The sequence below is a fragment of the Uranotaenia lowii genome, chromosome 2 (genome assembly GCF_029784155.1).
Source record: "Uranotaenia lowii strain MFRU-FL chromosome 2, ASM2978415v1, whole genome shotgun sequence".
Taxonomy (NCBI): Eukaryota; Metazoa; Arthropoda; class Insecta; order Diptera; family Culicidae; genus Uranotaenia; species Uranotaenia lowii.
This window is the reverse complement of record NC_073692.1, coordinates 175,121,207-175,140,590: the sequence shown is the minus strand read 5'-3', so window position 1 is coordinate 175,140,590 and position 19,384 is coordinate 175,121,207. Positions and strand designations below refer to the sequence as shown.

The 19,384-nt window shown below is 36.0% G+C and overlaps 1 protein-coding gene across 1 annotated transcript in view; it reads left to right on the top strand.

Annotated features, from left to right (window-relative positions):
- Window positions 1–19,384, top strand: part of LOC129744869 (activating transcription factor of chaperone) — a 77,933-nt gene that overhangs the window by 6,138 nt on the left and 52,411 nt on the right. The window contains exons 2-3 of the mRNA XM_055737610.1: window positions 4,024–4,302; window positions 4,371–4,493. Of these exons, the coding sequence (XP_055593585.1) occupies window positions 4,167–4,302; window positions 4,371–4,493 (259 nt within the window). The 5' untranslated portion in view covers window positions 4,024–4,166. The remainder of the gene's footprint in view (window positions 1–4,023; window positions 4,303–4,370; window positions 4,494–19,384) is intronic.

Genomic DNA, 19,384 nt, shown 5'->3' with positions numbered 1-19,384 from the left:
GAACACAAGTTGTTTGCGTGAGCGCAAATGTCCTGTTGCGAAGTTCCTTGTGTTAGCAAAAGTTGTTTGGGTGAGCCCAAATCATGTCCTGTTGCGGAGTTCCTTGTGTGAGCACAAGTTGTTTGCGTGAGCGCAAATCATGTGCTGTTGGGAAGTCCCTTGTGTGAGCACAAGTTGTTTGGGTGAGCGCAAACTATTTCCTGCTGCGAAAAAATTGCGTGAGCGCAGACGAGATACCGTTAGATGCGTGAGCGCATACGGAATACTGCGTGAGCGCATACGGAATACTGCGTGAGCGCATATGTGTGATGTTTGGGTGAGTGCAAACGGGGAGACGAGTTCTTCAAATTGTTTTTGCGTGAGCGCAAAGAGCTATATGAGCAAGCACATTTTGAAATACCTATATCTGGTGATTATGTGTGGGCACATGAAAATGACATTTATCTAAGATATGTTACGCGAAATTTGAGAATTCCTTTTCTCAAATCGGAGATAGAGATCTTTTCAAAATAAAAGAATAGTGTAAATGCTAGCTGAAATCTAGTGCAAGTTCGCAGAAGTTGGGAGAAACATGATCAGTACTCCTGTCGAAGTGACTCATTTGATAAATGCTCGATTAAAATGTCATTGTACTGTTGTATAAATGCTAACTGAAATCTAGGGCAATTTCGCAGAAGCTGGGAGAAACATGAACAATACTCCTGTAGAATATTAAATGTAAATGCGAATGTATAAAGTGCTCATTTGGTAAATACTCGATGAATATGGCATTTTACTGTTGAATGTACAGAGAATTAACAACTGCAAGAACAACTGCAGCGATCCATGATGATCATAAAGTAAATTTTATTACAAAATACAGCCCATTTAATAGAAACCAATGTATTTCTATGTTTACGTAGAACATTGCATTGGTCTTAAAAAAGTAAAGGGGGGATTGTAGGATCACCCCTCGATGATAAGTGTTGTGATTGTCTACATCAATAACAAATAGAAGTTTATGGAGAACCAAAGGCGGCATTGAAAAAGAGGAGAGGGAGTGATTTGACAGTTGAGGAGTGAAAACGTGGAAATTAGAAGCGGAGTTTTTGATAGAAGAATAAACGTTCCAAATTGGGAAATGTTTTAACTGGACTCTACAATGATCTATCATTTTGATTATTGCATTATATGACTAGTAGCATCTTGACGGGTGATGCAAAGCACCAAAAATATAATGTATGAGTGACTGTGAATGGTTTGTATTCTACAAACAGTCATACATTATTTTAGTTTTGCTTTGTTTGAAGGTTCTACGCCTCACCGATTTGTGTAAAATGCTTCGATCATAAATGATAAATGAAAAAAAAATCACCTCGAACAAGAATCGAACTCGAGCCTACTGATTATCTCTCCGACATCTAACCAATAATCGGCCAAATCGTCAGATGAAACAACTCAAGCTGTAGCTCTTTTATTCAGTTGACTTCAGGGTGAATAAAAATCAATGATTTTTTCAAAAAATAAAAAAAATCAGATTTTTTTTAATTTAAATTGGATTTTTTTAATTTAAATCAGATTTTTTTGATTTAAATAGGATTTGTTCTATAAATTGTATTTTGAGGGAAATATTTTATCATCCGAAGGTTCTTCAATCATGTGATAAAGCTGAGTTGTTAAACTCAGCTTCATAAAGGCTGTATAAGCGTAACATTCATGATTAATGATTTTCAACATTCATCAAAGACGAATGCTTTTCAAACTAAACCCACATCGATTCGACTTTGTATTTAAAGACTCGAAACGATTGACGGTTGTCTTGGAAATTTTTTTCGTAAGCTTACTCCTCTGTTATGTATGTTTTCCACTGTCCTCGTCTAATTTAATAGTTTGAATGCAATTTTTTGAAGTTTTTTTTTAATTAAAATGGTTTATTTTAGGAACAAATGAGCAATTTTTGTACTGAAGGGGAACAAAGTTGGCCTTGCTCGAGTGCGGTCGCATATTTTTCCGCGGTCGTGTTTTGTTTCGTGATTTTTCGAAATATATTTTTCCTTGTTATGCAATGACCAAGTTTCCAGCTCTCGTTTTTTAAGGCGGTTTCCAAATGTTTTCCAAATATCGGGGGGAAAGTTTATTATGTGATATCAAAATGAAGTTGGATCAGTACAGCTCAAGTGCTCGCTGGAATTTTTGGTGGAAGCGGGATAGAAATCGAAAATTTACCTAGAAAAAGGAATCTTCTCAGAGTAATCATGTGAGCTGAAAGCGATAGCGTGTGTGCGAGAAAAACGGAGAAGAAAAGTTGTGCGGAACTATTTCACAAAATTAAAATTTTGTTTCGAGAATGATGTTGTGAGGAAAGTGATTTGCTTCAAAGATCTGTTTGCTTGGGAAATTTCACAAATGATTGGCAAAAAATGTGTTTTAATGTGAAAAATTAACAGCAGACAGAACGCGTTTGTTTTCGTTCTCCATCGGTGAAAATATTTTTAAATTAGAACACTAGACTGCTGCGATTAGTGATTAATTAATATGTAACTGAAGAACATGCAGACTTTTGCTTTCTGTGTGGATTGCCGAAAAACTGCTGAAGCCTTTTGATGGCCTCAAGATAAGTATCATTTCATTTCATCTCTTCTTTAAATTGCAATTGATTAATTCAGAGTAAATAGCTTCACTCTATTATGGGGTTTAGTGGGGGGATTGGACAGGACATCAAACGATCGGAAGACTGATATACAATGGATTGTGGGTTCAAGCCAGCCGGAGTATCTCGGCAAATTCGGAATCATGAGTAGGTTACTTAGGTACCTTTTCAGGATTCTCTATTTGTTTCGAACAGTTGGAAGGGAGTGAGATGAGTCAAACCTGTCCCAAGCCAGTGGTAACGGACCCCTTGGTTGTACTGCAATTATTGTTTATGAGCTAAGCATGAACAGTATTTGACTGTGCTATCGAGACTTTCCGTACCGACTCGGGTCGAAAGACCTAACAGCCACTGGTGGGTTAAACATACATACATAACATACATACAAATGAGCAATTTTTGTACTGAATGAAAATATTATCGAAATACACTAAACACTTTTTATAGACTTAGAATTTAGCACTCTATCAGCCTTCTTTTTCTCTTGGAAAGATCTTGTTTGAATAAATTCTAATTCATAACTTTTAAAAACGTTGAGCGTTGAAATTTAAGCAAAAACATAAAAATCAGATGATTTTATAAAAAAAGAAAATTGATTTCAGTTTACTTGAAATAAATGAACAAACATTATTTTGAGCAGACTTTAACGGACATTGTTTGTCAGTGCAAACTTCATATCAAAATATATTCATTGAATTAAATTTGAGTGATATTTATGAAGTATGTCCACGAGGACATTATCCAAACTCCAACCCCCTTCTACGTGGACAAGCATTCGTCATCCTCGTCAATTACAGCTTTCGGAATATCACAAGGAGCAAGAAAAAAAAATCAGTTTTTAATTCCCGAGGGTATGCTTCGATGCTTAAAAACATGGAAAATAAATAAAAACCATTCCATACTCACTAAATTTCAGGTATTTTATTCACTGAGGATCTTTGATTTTAATCACTGATCAAAACCCAGTGATTTAAATCGTGATTTATATCATAATTTAAATCACTTTGATTTAAATTAAATCCACCCTGGTTGACTTCATCGAGTGAAATTCGTTGCTAGATTCCTCGACAGAAAACGCTCTCGCGCTCCTATTAATGGTGCTTATACTGCCCCAGTGGGGTTCTCATTATGCCCCTACTGGTTTTCAGCTTTCGGCAAAAAATGGAAATAGACTTTTTTAGTGTCTGAATACGAAACAATGATGTAAGTCACATATTATAGCTGTTTTCTTTGGTTAAATAAGAGTCTTCCTTAAAGTGGCCATTATGCTCTTATCTCCCCTATATTCCATTCCCAGGTATCTTGAAATAATATAAATAAAATTTAAATAATTAATTATTCTTTGAAACATCACATAAACATTCTAATCAAACTTTATTCTTGCTCTCTTCCAGGGCCAAAATGGCATCCTTTACAAGCAAAATGGCGTCACAAGCCACAACAAAAAACCAACAACAAACATCTTACAACCAATCAACATCATCGCCAATCGAACCACCAACTTCATTGTGCTTAACATCGACAACAGTTGACCGCGATGATGGAGTCCTTTCAATTCTTGGACAGCAGCCACTGGGAGGGCAAGCTGGAGCCTTCGTCTCCGAGCAGCTCCCAGGACTCCTCCTCCTTCATTGAGGAGGAGCTCATTCTCGAAGCCTACGATTTCTGCAATGGTAGGTTCCCTCTGTGAATGTCGTAATTGGTCCTCCTAATAACGATTTTTGTACAACATTATTTTTAGATGGTCTTTTCAACAACGCCCTCTTCGATTTTGAACCTGAAACCAAACCGAGTCTAACATCGGACTTGATGAAAGAAATGCCCATTGTAATAGCCATACCAGCGGCTGATAAAATTGAAAAAGGTAAGTTGAGCTCTTATTTACTATAAATACCTACGGCGTGTTCGTAAATTGATTTTTTGGGTGATGCTTCGATTTTTTTGGTAAATGTCAAATCACCTTCCAATGCTTTTGCATACAGTTTGTTTCATTTACGAACGCTAGCATCGATAGAAAAAATCACTTCGATAGATGAAATCACAGACATATTACATTCGATATAGTGGGAGAGGAAATAAACAGGGACGTTTATAGAGACTGGAGTCTCTACAAACACATACTTGAAGCTTGCAAACCTTTGTTGGATGTGAAAACACGAACAACAAAGCAGCTAGAGGAAGCTTCAAACTGTTTTACCAATAAAATCAGATACGCTTTTGAAGCCAGCTGTCCGCTGAAGGAACGTGTTTCAAATAGAAGAGTTCCCTGGTGGCAGGCAACTCGAAAGTTAAGGAGACTTTTCAACAGAGCAAAAGCTGATTCAAACTGGGATGTTCGGGGAAGGGAGTAGTTGGAGGCACATGTTTGAAATCGTTCAATCCACGCCAGAAGCTGCCAGGCTCCAGAAAGTTCTATCTAAAGAACACTCAAATGGACGGGGTCAATTGAAAAAAAAGGGGAGTTCACTACAGGCCTGGAAGAAACGCTTTAATTACTACTGAGTACGCATTTTCCAGAATCTATCGAAGGTTTAGAGATTAAGGACACTCTGGCTGAACAACTCAATCGGAATGTCAGACGTGATGAAGCTCTCCGCAAATCGCGCGCAATCTTTACACCGTCAATGGTTAACTGGGCAATAAGTACATTCGAGCCATTCAAAGCTGCTGGTGAAGATGGGATTATACCAATCCAAAGCAACCAGCAAGCAAAACAAATGGTTACACCTGTCTTGGTTGAGATGTTCGTCGCCAGTATGACACTTTGTCATATTCCCACACAGTTGAGAAAGGTGCGCGTTATCTTCATCCCAAAACCAGGGAAAGAAGATAAAACCCAAACAAAGGCATTCAGACCTATCAGTCTGACATCCATTATCCTGAAAATAATGGAGAAGATACTTGACGAGCATATTTAATCGCAGTATCTTAGCTCAAGTAAGCTGAACAATTTTCAGTTCGCTTATAAAAAAGGGATTTCTACGGTTACGGCCTTACATACCTTAACACAAAAACTAGAAAAGACCATTCAGGCAAAAGAAATAGCAATTGCTTCTTTTCTAGACATTGAAGGTGCATTCGACAACGCATCTCACAACTAAATCGAATCAGCTATGAAAAGACGAGTTTGTTGACTGGACTAGTGCCATGCTGATAAATAAAACCATTTACGCATGCTTGGGAGGACTTACAATCAGTGCCACTCCAACGAAGGGATGTCCCCAAAGTGGGGTACTATGACCGTTGTTGTGGTCACTGATCGTGGATGACCTCCTAAAATAACTTGTATTTATGGTATTCGAAGCTATTGGTTTTGCAGACGATGTAGTTCTAATAGTTCGAGGAAAATATGAGAATGTGTTGTCGAATAGAATGCAATCGGCCCTTAACTACGCACTATTCTGGTGCAGGGAAGAGGGACTGAACATTAACCCTTCCAAAACTACTGTGATAGCATTCACTATGAGACGAAAAACTGCACTAAAACCTCTAACACTAGATGGGGAAGTGCTAAACTTCGAATCTCAAGAGAAATACCATCAAGACGCCATTCACCGCCCAGACACCATTTACCGCCCAAAATCACTCTTTTGTGTGTATTTTGAAAAAAACTGGGATGTTTTCTCCAAATATAAGACCTGTGTTCTGTGTCGGCATCATTGTTCGACCATTTCACTGAAAAAACATCACTTAATTATGCTAACTATAGCCAGAAATAAAATATTTGGTTTTTCGTTTCCGGTCAAATTATTGAATTCGACGCCTGTTATCGAACTAAGCATTACTGTACTCCTAGGGCAAAAAGGGTTTTTGTTTACTAGATAGTACCTATTGGACCTAAAATCGACTTGAAACGATAGTTTTATTTTCGTAGAATAGATTTGCATCAAAAAATTTTCGATTTTTTCAATGGTTGTTGTTTTTTGAAGCGTTTAGTGATGGGCGGTAATTGGTGTATAAAAAAAGTGTGGGTTCCTAATGACCGGTCACGCACAATTTCTTTATTTTTAACGCATGTATTGTGTCAAATGTGTAAATTGTAAGAAGCATTTAGTTTGATTATGTTAGAAAATGATGGTTTATCGCTGAAAGTAACCGGTTACTTGAGGTTGTTTGCTGGGAATCATCATTTTGTCAGTCAACGCACTTTGTTAAAATTTGTACTAAATTTGCGGAAAAAATTTCACAAAAAGTATTCTCTAAAGAGCCAAAATATGGTTTTGACAGCTCATTATATGGAAAATACTAAAAAGAACAGTTTCCGTGTTGTTTAGATAGTTTTTCCTTAAGAAAATATTATCGATACCCGAAAAAGTCGAGTGGGCGGTAAAAGGGCCAGTTGAACACCCCAAAGATTAGTTAATTATTTTGAAAAGCGTACATTTTTCGCATTCCACTAAATTTTTTATTTAAAGTAGAGCAGTTTTGGGATGTATTGGAAAAGAAAGCGAATAAAAATCTGCCGTCGTTTTTTTATTACACATGTTTGAAGTTGAAAAACCGCTTAACTGGGCGGTGAATGGCGTCTTGATGGTATCTAGGAATCATACTAGACTCAAAACTATCATGGAACTCACAATTAGAGCATGTTATAGCATGAGTAGGGAAAAATGGGGACTAAGGCCGAAAATTATCCAATGGATATTTACAGCTATGATAAAACCCAAAATCTCTTATGACTCCTTAGTATGGTGGACCAAAACTGTGCAAGCTACGGTCCGGAAGAAACTAGCGAAGCTTCAAAGAATAGCAACGCTAGCTATAACTGGCGCCATGCGAAGCACATCAAACGAGGCCCTTAATGCACTACTAAATGTTCCGCCACTACATCAATTTATTGAGCTAGAGGCAGAACGCAGTGCTTGAGACTCTCCAAAAACAAAACTCTCTATGAGGGGGATAATGGATTCAAACTGTCGATCAGAACAAATTAATATTTTTAGAAATCAAATGTTCCTTACATTAACACGAACTTAATGGTATTATTTTTGAAAATCTTTGGTTTTGATTCGATCGGCAAAATGCCAATCTGGGTCACATCTAGACCTCATCAACTGTACAAATGGCTGCTTGGCTCCGTATTGCCACTATGTGCCTAAAAAATGAACTAGGTTAAGAAATTCGCGTCCAAATGTCCCTTTTTTCACCCGTCACTGAGCAGTATGCTTGGATTACTATCCTTTTGCGATTGTTGCTTCCGTCGCCTGGCCCATGGAGACGAAAAACGAATCCTCCAAAGGAAGAACAAAATTTCTTAAAAATGGATGCCATGACTTTTTAATTTCCGATTTTGGCATTATTTTTGCACGGAAGCCCTCCCTCCGTCAAGTCGGAGGACTCTAAATCTGTTATATAGGAACCATTCCGGTCTTGAAACTGGCTACATACCAAATTTCAACATCAACCAATTCAACATTAATTTGTATATAGACCCTGTGAGCTTCGTCTCACGGTAAGACTCTTACCACGTTGACCTTGTCGTCAATTTTTTTTTCTTCGCTGATCAACTATGAAAAAAAAAACAATTAATATTATAATTTAAATGATATAGAATGAAGCTGGATAGTTATGCCGATTTTTGATTGATATTTTGTCACCATGTTTGGGATTTTGGGAATTGTCCCAAAATGAATTTAAATTTTATTTTTCATTTTTTTTTGCATTGAAAAGCCTGACGTATAAAACTGCTCATTTTCCAGGATGCTAACATGTGTTGGCTATGTTGGTAAAAGAAGAAAAAGAAAAGCCTGAATAAGAAACTGCAAAGATAACTCTATAGCTCGAAATTATGTCCAGTGCTCTTCCAATTGATTGACCGTCCTGTTATTTTCTTGAGTATTCCCCTCCTTTTAAACTATGCGGCAACACATTATATGTTTCATACTGTGAAAACTCTGTACCTACTAACACAGTAGCGTTCTCCGGACCGATTGTTTTTGCAAGCATTTGAAAAAAAATTGTCAATTTGCTGGACGGCAGTTTTTTAGATTTTTTTTTAACTGTAGAATACTCTTTGTCCATTTTGAAAGTGTACTTTCAAAAAACAAAGTAGTGTGTCGATCGGGCGGGAATAGTGCAAATGAGAAAGCTTTTTTTAACTACTTAGAGCAAGTTCACTGGTGTTGGGAAAAAGTGGTAGAAATTTTGTCACTTTTTGTTTATTTTGAAAATTTTGCCATGCAAAAACATTTTCAAGATCTGTGGCCTTCAAGTTTTCTACAACACGTGTTGTATTTTCGCATGCTGTGATGTAAAAATAGCAATATTTCTACCACATACGGCTGAAATAAAAACAGTGCTGTAAAAAAATACAACGCCCAATGATCTTGAAAACATTTTTGCATGGTAAAATTTTCAAAATGTTTAAATTTCTACCACTTTTTCCCAACACCAGTGAACTTGCTCTTACAGGTTTCAAAAATATGGGACTGCTTCGATTTTTTGGCTTTTAATGTAGTAAACGGGGAATTGCAATGAAGGGAGAAAATTCATCAATGATCATACAAATTGTGCAGCCATTGATTGAATTTGTGGTAATTTGTGGCAATTTGTTAGAGAAAATTAAAAGGTTTGCTAATTGTGCAAATTGTTGCAATTTGTGAAGCAGTTGTGGAATTTTGATCATTACCTTTCCAAATGCAAAAAAATTCTCTCTTGATTTCAATCCCTTGGTAGTCCCCCCAAATGCAAAAAATTCTCTCTTGATTTCAATCCCTTGGTAGTAGAGCATGGCTCAGTAAAAATGATTGATTTTCGGAACATTGGTATCTTCACATACAAATTGTGTATAGATCATCTCGTTTTGTTGAAATTTGTAGAAATTTGTGATGGAAACTACTTTTTATGGGGAAAGGGATTTGGTGGCTGATTTTTACCTATGGTTTTATGCCCAACAATTCACGAATATAAAAAAATTGATACAAAAAATGTTAGTAACTATATGATTATTCATTTTTAAGTTCTTAGACATTAAAAGTTTTCGTATTTAATCGAAACTTTAGAAAATTGAACCTAAACCTAAATGGTGAGCTAAACTCGCTTTCATGGTTAAAATCTTTGAATTTGTTTAAGAGTCTGGTAGATCAAACTGGGAAAGTCTTCCTTGTCTTAAAAACATATCCTATACTCAAATCAAACAAGCCAAATCTTCCAAAATATTTTGAAAATTCAAAGATTTTAAACTTTGATAAAAAAATAAATCAAATTTTCAAAAAAAAAAAAACAGAGATAAAAATTATCAGATTCTTGGATCAAATATTCTTGATGCAAACTTGAACCAAATTAATGATTTTAGTATGAAATTTATCTTGCTTGCCGTTAGTATGCTCAATTGGAAAGCATAATTCAAACGTTATGAATCTAGTAATAAAATCTCATTCTATAAAATTACACGCAGCACTTCCCGTTTTTCAAATATCTATACTAAAAACAGCATTTTGTTTATTGATTTCTGAAACATAAAATGCCGAATTTTGGTGTCCTCAATGTGTTAATAATGTTAGACACGCTGAGAAAATATAGAATTTTGTGCAGAATTTTTAGGTAAAGATATTTCTTTAACAGCCAATATTTTTCATTAATAATCAATTCCATAATGAAAATCCTGCGGATGATTTTTTAAAATAAAATTTGGGTTTTTCTGATAAAACAAAGAACTTAAATTCTACCTTTGATTTGTGATTTTAAATTTCAGTTGCGTTTACGAACTATTTTTTTTTTTTCAAATTGAAATCTGGAAATTGAATTTACAAGCAATCTAAAGTCTGCTTCATTTAATATTGGAACAAATTCTTTTGCTCATTGTGGCGCTCCTAGTGGACGGATTTGGAAACTTTTTTCACCCACGTGTCGGGAAATTCATTACCTTTCACCATGTATTTATGTCATAACACCAACCAAACGATAGCATTTTGTAAACAACCGCCTTGGAAGCCGAACGGAGAGATCAAATTGTGCACAGTTTTCTTGAAAATCCATTGTTGTCGGCATCGAAGCTAGCAAAACAGCTTAAAATGCCCAGAAATACCGTATGGCGTGTTATCAAGCAGTACATGGAAACATTGACGACGGCTCGGAAGCCGCATTCGAAGCGTCGGAGTGGAACTGTCGACCGGAAACTGCGTGGGAAAGTCATCAAGGCCGTCAAGAGGAATCCCAATCTTTCAGACCGCGATTTGGCCAATAAGTTCCAGGCCGCTCACAGTACGGTGCGACGAATTCGTCTCCGGGAAGGAATAAGGTCATTCCAAGCCAGCAAACAGCCAAATCGGACGCTGAAGCAGAACAATGTGGCCAGAGTCCGTGCTCGAAAGCTGTACGATCAAGTGCTGACCAAGTTCGACGGATATAAAGTCTGCTTCATTTAATATTGGAACACAAACAATTGCGTGTAGTTCAGTCATTTATTAACGAATTCATAATTTGTTTTTCATACAAATGTAGCATTTTCTTTACTCTTTCATAAAAAAAAATTAAAAAAATTATTCATTGCTGTTTCGAAGAAATTTTCGTACTCGTACTCGTAAGAAAACTGTGCACAATTTGATCTCTCCGTTCGGCTTCCATGGCGGTTGTTTACAAAATGCTATCGTTTGGTGTTATGACATAAATACATGATGAAAGGTACCGTAAACTGGGGGTACTTTGATCACCGGGGTAACTTTGATCAACATGAAATTTTTGCAGATAATCATCATGAACTAAGCAAAAAGTTAAAATATCTGAAAACTGTTTACTTCGTTTGAAAGCCTATAAATTTATTTACGAATAAGCTAAATTTGGTTTTTATTAGAAGATTTTTGATATTCCTAATAATGTAATTTTAAAAACTTAAAATATCTGGTTTTTCGAAGGCTCACAAACAAACATCTCTCTTGATCAAATTCAAGCATTTAGGAGCAAATGGGTTGTTTAATGTGAAAGTTCAACTTTTTTCTTTGTTTAGGTTTAGTTTAAGTGTTATTTTTAAGATCATTTGGTGATAATGTTTTTATATTGGAAAAAAACGGTGTATTTCCATGAGAAACCCCGTGTAGTAAAAATGGCTAAGACCCTATCAAATGGTTCAATTTGAAGAGAAAAAAAATACATGGGAACAGGGCGAGGATCTAGGGAATTGCATGAAGGTAAAATTTTATTTGAGAAATGTTTATAATTTTTACCCCTAGATGTATGTAGCAACATGGTCCATCTTTTGACTATAAATGTTTTTGGAAAAAAAAACGTTGAAAAACTGGGTATAGTCCTAACAGAAATTACTGTTATTAATGTTTATGCTTTGTGTGCTAATTGGCACCATAACAAAATTTTTGAAGATGTTGCGGTACTTAAAAACCACAGTGATCAAAGTCACCCCGAAACTCGAAATCTGGTTTTGTAACAAACATTCAATTATTACCATCAATGTCTTTTGAATTTACTACAGTCAATGATCATGTTTGATACTCCTCACCTCAGTAAGGGTTTTAAAATTTTTAGATATTACGAAAAAGCAACCTCTACCAAAATATTCAAAAATGAATAAAAAAAGTGATCAAAGTTCCCCCAGTTTACGGTAATGAATTTCCCGACAAGTGGGTGAAAAAAGTTTCCAAATCCGTCCACTAGGAGCGCCAAAAGAATTTGTTCCAATATTAAATGAAGCAGACTTTAAACACATTAAGGACCGCGATGAAATCTATGATGAGAAACACTGAAATTTGGCATTCTATATCTCAGAAACCCCTGGACTTAATTTTACAAATTAAGCATTTTCAAGTTACGGCATATGTTGTGTTCAATTTTGTCGTATGAAGTTTAACACTTAAAATCAGTCCATTCGAGTTATACTTCGAAGTGTAGCACACTTTTCATGATCTCATGAATTCCTCAACAATTTAAGTTGATTATAAAACTTATTTACAAGTTATACCCTTATCTGAATGTTGAATCTGCATTTTTAATCTGAATTCTGAACCTGAATTAAAAAAATTGCGCTCTGTAACTGTATCCCAATTTCCATACGATTTCTGAAATGTACAAAAAAAAACGATTTCCGGATCTTATTCCAGATCAGAATTTTATGAGCCCAAAGTCTTATTACAGATTATAGTTTGAGAGCCCTTATTGATGAATCTATTACTTAAATTCTGTAGTTCAGGTTGAATCTAAATGATCAATTTTATTTTTAATCTGTATTGTAAATCAGATTAAAATATGAGTTTACAAAGATCTGAATCTGACTTTTAAATTCTAAATAGATTGCCCATTTCTCTTTTTTCATATTCGGAAAAATATTATCAAAACATTGAAAATGCATGACCAAAATGCAAAACCAAATCTAATATTCAGACCTTAATTTAGGTGAACAAGTGCAACATTTTCAAAAAAGTGTAGCAGAATTTTGAAGTTTGGGAGGTTTTGAGGTTTTGGCATTTGTTTTTAGTCTAGATTGTTACTCTTGATTAACCTTACTCTTTTATCAGTTTTGAATTTGAAATTTTGAGTGTAGGGTATAATACCTCATTTGTTTTTTGTGGATCCTCAGGGGGGGGGGGGGGGGGGGCGGTGGGCCCCCCCTATTGTATATGTTTATGTGCTATTTATGTAGCCAGAGTTACTTCATCCGGTACTTGTCCCAGAAGCGTATTTACTTCAAACGGATTGATTGTCCTCTTCTGGTATCGCTTCTTACGCGGTTGCGACATTTTCAGCACGGTAGCTGAAAATTAGTTGAAGAAAAGTTGCTTCCTGTAAAGTGAGTGAGCTGTCGCAAATTGCTCCCCTGTGCCGCTTTATTGATCAAATACGTAAAAGACTTCATGTTTGTCACCAGATAATGTACTTAAGAGATCTGCGGCATTGAAGTCAACAAAAATTGCGAAAATATGTTTTCTCGCTTTGCCTTTTTGTAACAGGAGACAATTATGCTTCCAACGGCAGTAAACTATGACAAATATTTCATCCGAAGACTGCATGTGCGATCTTTACATCGCGCTGTCGGATTTGAGAGGTGCTGATCAACCATGTTTAAGGTGAATAAATTTTCTGTCGATCTTCTGTTCTTCCTGTTCTAGTATTGTTAGGCAATCCATGTTTGCTAAATTGGTACCAAATTTTCTTAAGTTTCAGTCCACTATGCACCACAAAAACTAAATGATAACCTCGTGTTCAAACTGTTTTTTTTAAATAAGTTGTTTAACTTTGATTTTATTCTCACCTAAATATGCTTAAAAGAACCCCAAAATCGCAAATCAGTTTTTGGTTTGGTACAGGTGACTTACTTGTTCCTATCAGAATAAGTCGTGCCAACAAACCGATCAATTAATCAAATTGTATTTCCCGCGTCTGCTTGCAATCGCCCTACACTTGCTAAAATTCTTCAAACATATGGGACAGTTAAGTGTAGAAGGTCAATTGTGTACTGGACAAAAAAAATCTTGTTCTTGAGACAATTTTACAGAACCGTCGAAAGAACCAAGTGAGTTAATAAAAAAGGGAACAAGTCAACAATCTGCCTTCTGTTCTGAACGTCGACCTCTTTAGTTACGCACTAGCCTTGGTTTTCTAGACCGAAACGAGTGATTGTGGTGTTTTTTTTACTCGTTCTTCTATCTGTGGGTGTGTTGAATCAACCCTATACAACAAGTATTTAGCGTTTAACTAGATCGGGTCACAATCACTCCTAACGAGGGATCAGTCAATTGATAATCAATCAGAACGCCACAGAGTTGAGTTCTTCGGTTGTGTTAGTTTTGCGAAAAGGGCTTCCCACAAACGAAGGGATTTCCGAACCGGTTTTTCCGAGCAGGGAATTATTGAAAGAAAAAAAAAAGATCGTTTGCATCTTCGCCATTTCTGGAAACGCGGCATCCGTTTAAAGTGAAGAACTAGTTTGTATCTGTTATAATTGCTTGAAGCATTTATCCGTTTAACGAAGCTGGTTATTATAAGCAAATTTCAGTAGTTAATTATTTCAAAATTACACTTTTCAATTGAGTGTAGATTAATTAGCTATGGAGAATACGGAAAGTATTTAACTTTTGAATATTTTCCAAAATTATTTAATTTTGGATTATTTAATAAATTTATTTAACTACTTATTATTTGTGCAGCGAAAATCTCAAATTCAAAGCAGTAAAGTTTTATCCCTTTATTTATTGGACTAAATCTGAAGAAAAATTGCATTTACGCCAATTTATTTGTGCTTATCGGGGAGTTTGTGGTAACTTGATTCCATGTTCATGCTTTAAAAGTTAGGATTTCCTGTGTTCCCGGAGATGAACGAGATGAATTTTCGTGGAGCATTAAAAATATTTTTTTTTCTTTTTTTCTCGAGGGATTTTAAGCATCTTTGTGGCTTATTCATCCCGAATTAAAAATATTGATTTCTCAAGGCTGAAAGAGATTTTAATTGCTTTATTCAGAAACCCTTGGCCGTTTTGAATTACGTAAAATCAATAGCATTATGGCAAAAATGTCTGTTTTTAGTGTTTAAACCATTCATCAAAGACTTTTTACAGTAAAAATGCACTGTTGTTCGATAACTATTAGTAATATCAATTAGCAATTATCACGAGTGAAAGTTAAATCACAAAAAAAAAATTGTTTGGAACATTGGACCTTTATAAGAGACTAGCTGGTTTTACCCGGCCTGGCTCGGGTTCAAATAAAATATAAATCAAAATGAGTCGTTTGACTTTTCGAAATTTTGAGATCTTTTTATTTATCATTTAAACAAATTTGATCATGTTCGGCCATGTAAGCTTTGTAAGTTTTGTTAGTCTGTTTTAAGTTTTGATTGGGACTTTTAACAAAGTTTATCGTTTTCTTATTATTTAAAAACTAATAGTTATGAGGTTTGCTAAAAGAAATTTAAAATAATTTCCCTTGAACCAAGGTTGCAAGATTGCCCGGATTTATCCGGACCTGCCCGCATATTTGACACAAAATTTGTGGAAAGTCCGGTCCGACCCGGTTGTCCGGATTTCGTTGAAAAAATAATTAATGACAAATTTTATCCAAATAATCATGACTTGTGTTCTGAAAGCCTAAAATACGATTTAAAATCAGCTTATGTGGTTTGATAAAAACAAATCAGTGTTTTTTTTCTTGATTTTTACTGAATAATTCCGTGGTTTTTACCAAATTTGCCCCAATTTTGGGTTGAACATTTTGAAATTAAATTTCCAGGATTTTGTAAGGTTTTTCTATAAAAATGCCCGGATTTGTCCGGAAAAAAAATCTGGCAACCTTATTTAAAACCCACCATTTTTTAGGAAGCTTGAACAGATTGCACAGTTAAAACAATTGTCCGTTATTTAAAAATGCGTTTTAAGCATACCTACTGACTAAAATAACGCGACATAAAATAGGACCGCTTTAGAATTCATGGTAAAAAAAATTAAAAAAAAAGGAAATTCATACCGTGATCGATTTGCAGGGTTAGTACTTGGTGGTATAACCCTTCTTACGCATCACTTCTCGCACCCGGTTCGGCATCGACTCCACCAGCTTTTGGCACGTTCTCATCGGGATAGCGTACCACACTGCCTGGATTCTCTCCCACAGCTGCTGCTTGTTTTTTTATTTTTCGGTGTACACCTTACGTACTATTTCCCATAGGTTCTCTATGGGATTGAGACCAGGGGACTGTGCTGGCCACTCCATAACGTCTACCTTATTATCCTGGAACCACTTTTTAACCGTTTTAGCGGTTTCTTTGGGGTCGTCCTGCTGGAACTGCCACTTTAGGGGCATCTCCCACTCGGCGTGTGGCAGCATTACTTCCCGAAGTATCTGGGCGTAGAGATGCTGGTCCATAATCCGGTTGATCCAGTACAAGGGACCCACCCCGTACCAAGAAAAGCACCCCCACACCATGATGCTACCTCCTCTAAGTTTGAATGTTTTATTTGTATACTGGGGCATATACGCACAGCCGAGTGGGCGATGGACCCAACTCTTTCCGTCTGAGCCGATGAGGTTCACTTTGGTCTCATCCGACCACAGCACATTTCTCCATAGTTTCTCCTTTTCCGAACCGACCCAATCGAAGTGATCCATCGCGTACTTCAAGTGCTTCGGCGTCAGCATCGGCACCTTCCAGGGACTTTTTCCTCCTAGTCCCTTCTCTGCCAACCTTCGCTGAACCGTCCGGGAACTCACAGATAAGTTCAGCGTCTCTGGTCTGCCTGGACGCTTTGAAAGGGTCCTTTTGCGAGGCCTTTTTGATTGCCGAATCGTCCTTCGGCGTCGTTTTGCGGGGGCGGCTGGTCAGTTCCCGTTTGCCGGTGCTGTGAAGCGCGTAGAAAACGAAAGTTTTCGACCTTCCTAAGTAGTCGGCAATCTCGCGTTGGCTTTTGCCAGCCTTGTACAGATTCCGAATGATCGCTCGCTGGACCTCCGTGCAGTGCTGTGCCCGACCCATCGCTTTTTCGCTGAAAACAGAGTAGGAAGAAGGAAATGTTTATTTTTTGTTTGTTTTCATGATTTACATGATTAGTTTTATGGGAAATACTTACCAGGACACGAAAATGGACAAACAACACCGAAAACAACACCTTTTCTTCAAATCTAGAGCGCTGAAAATGCCGGAATAGCCGAACCGATGTGGTCGGCTTTGTGGTCGAGTAGAACAAACGGGTTGCTTTGATTGCAACAAACGTGCAGTATACAAAGTTTTCAACTACAATAAGTGCTTGCCGCTAGGTGTCGCATATTATTATATTTGAATTGGAAGTTTAAAGGCGATTTGAATATTTTGCATTAGAGCGGTCCTATTCTATTGTCCGACACTGTTAGTATATGAATTAATTTTGTAAAAAAACAGTTAAAATTAGTTTACGGTGAAAATTGATGTCCTTTTTAGTAGGGAAAGATTGTGAAATTTTTATATAGATGTATAGAAGGTTAGAAGAAATGAAAGATGCCTACTAATGTGTTGTGGTAGATGCAACTCTATCTGTATCTACCACTTCATAGTATTTAGGCCCGTAAGGAACAAAAATTTGATATGTGATGGTAATGCTTCTAAATAAATTCTACCCGCTCATTTTCACCATCTTTCATTTCTTCTAACCTTCTATCCATCTATATAAAATTTTCACAATCTTTAGTTGTCCCTACTAAAAAGGACATCACTTTTCAGCGCTAGGGCCAATAAATCAAAGTTTTAATTTTACAAGTTTTTTAGGTTTAAATCTTATTTTTCATTTTTTTTTCTGAACTCGGTAGCAATCTATTTACTATATTGCATACTTTTAGGGAAAAATCCACTTCACTGTTTATTTAAATGATAAAAAAAAATTGAAATTCTTATAGATTTTTAGAAACTGAAAATATCGGGATTTTAAGATTTAACAGGAAAGTGGGATTCTATTTATGCCGGTCACTTTAACTATAGTTTCAGTGCTACAAATTAAAAAAAGTTAAAGTCCATTTTTTCCATTCCATCCCATTTTTTTAAAGTTGACTGGATATGTTTTGATGGAAAATAAAGCTAGAAAAACAACCTTTATGACAGTCTGCCTATTATTTTGAAATAACAATTACAAATAATAAAAATCGGCTCTCGATTTCAGGGGTGCTTGGAATTGGTCATAGGTTTTATTCAGGTTAGTGTTAATCAACTACAATATATCTACCAGTCCAAATTTGTCTGCTGTCTGCCGACCAGCCGAATTTTTTTCAGAAAATCCCAATTTAAAATTCGCGTTTAGTTGATTTAGTTGTTAAATGCACGGATTTTGCGACTTTATTTGAAAAAATGAATAAAAACCAATCACAAAATTTAGTTATTATAATTTTAGATTTTTGCGTCCAAAATCTATTTTTTTTAGCCAGTTTTATCAAAATAAACGTGAATGATTTATAGGAAGCCTAAAATACAAATAAAAATCAGGCGATATGTTTCGATAAACAATATGAAGTTTGAAGTGATTTTCTTGATTTTTATGTGAATAATTCCTGGGTTTGGCTTAAACAACCCGGGTTTTGGGTTGAAAATTGTTGTAATCAAGTGCCTGGATTTCGCCAGGTTTTTAGATAAAATAGTCCGGATTTGCTCGGCTCGGATACGTACAGGAAAAACTCTGGCAAGGCAAGCTTATTCTAGACTAAGGTTGCCAGATTTTAATACAAAATTTGAGAAAAGTTCGTCCCGGCCTGATTACCCGTAAAAGCGCGGATTCTAAAATCTAAAAAAACAATTGTGATGTAAATTTTTTTTATGTAGGTATGCCTCCAAAACAACATTTTTTCGAGCAAGTTTCGTAATCATGAAAGGTTTTTTGAAAGCCTAAAATACGATTTAAAAGTTTTACAAATTGTATTTCTTAATTTTTGATGAGTAACTCCCAGGTTTTGACAATTTTGAAATAAAATTCCCGGATTTTGCCAGGTTTTTAGATGAAATAGACCGGAGTTGCTCGGCTTGTATACGTACGGGAAAAATTCAGGCAAGCTTTTTCTAGATCCAACTAAAAGCATTTTTACCCTTTTCTTTTCAAGTACATGTGTTTTTTTTTCAATTTTATAGGTTGTGTCGGCATGTTCAGTGAAGCGTACCGAGGGATACCGTCGTTAAATTGCTATTAAACCTGTCACGGAAATTAATTTTCATCAAGTTCTAGTTCACCGACAATCAAACCATTCATAAATAACCAATAGAATGTGACGAATTTCAGGTTAAAGGAGCTACACGGGTACAAACATTCGGAAGCACCCACTCAACAGCTCTTGTTGATTCCTTTCGATTTTGCTTCTACATGCTTTTTG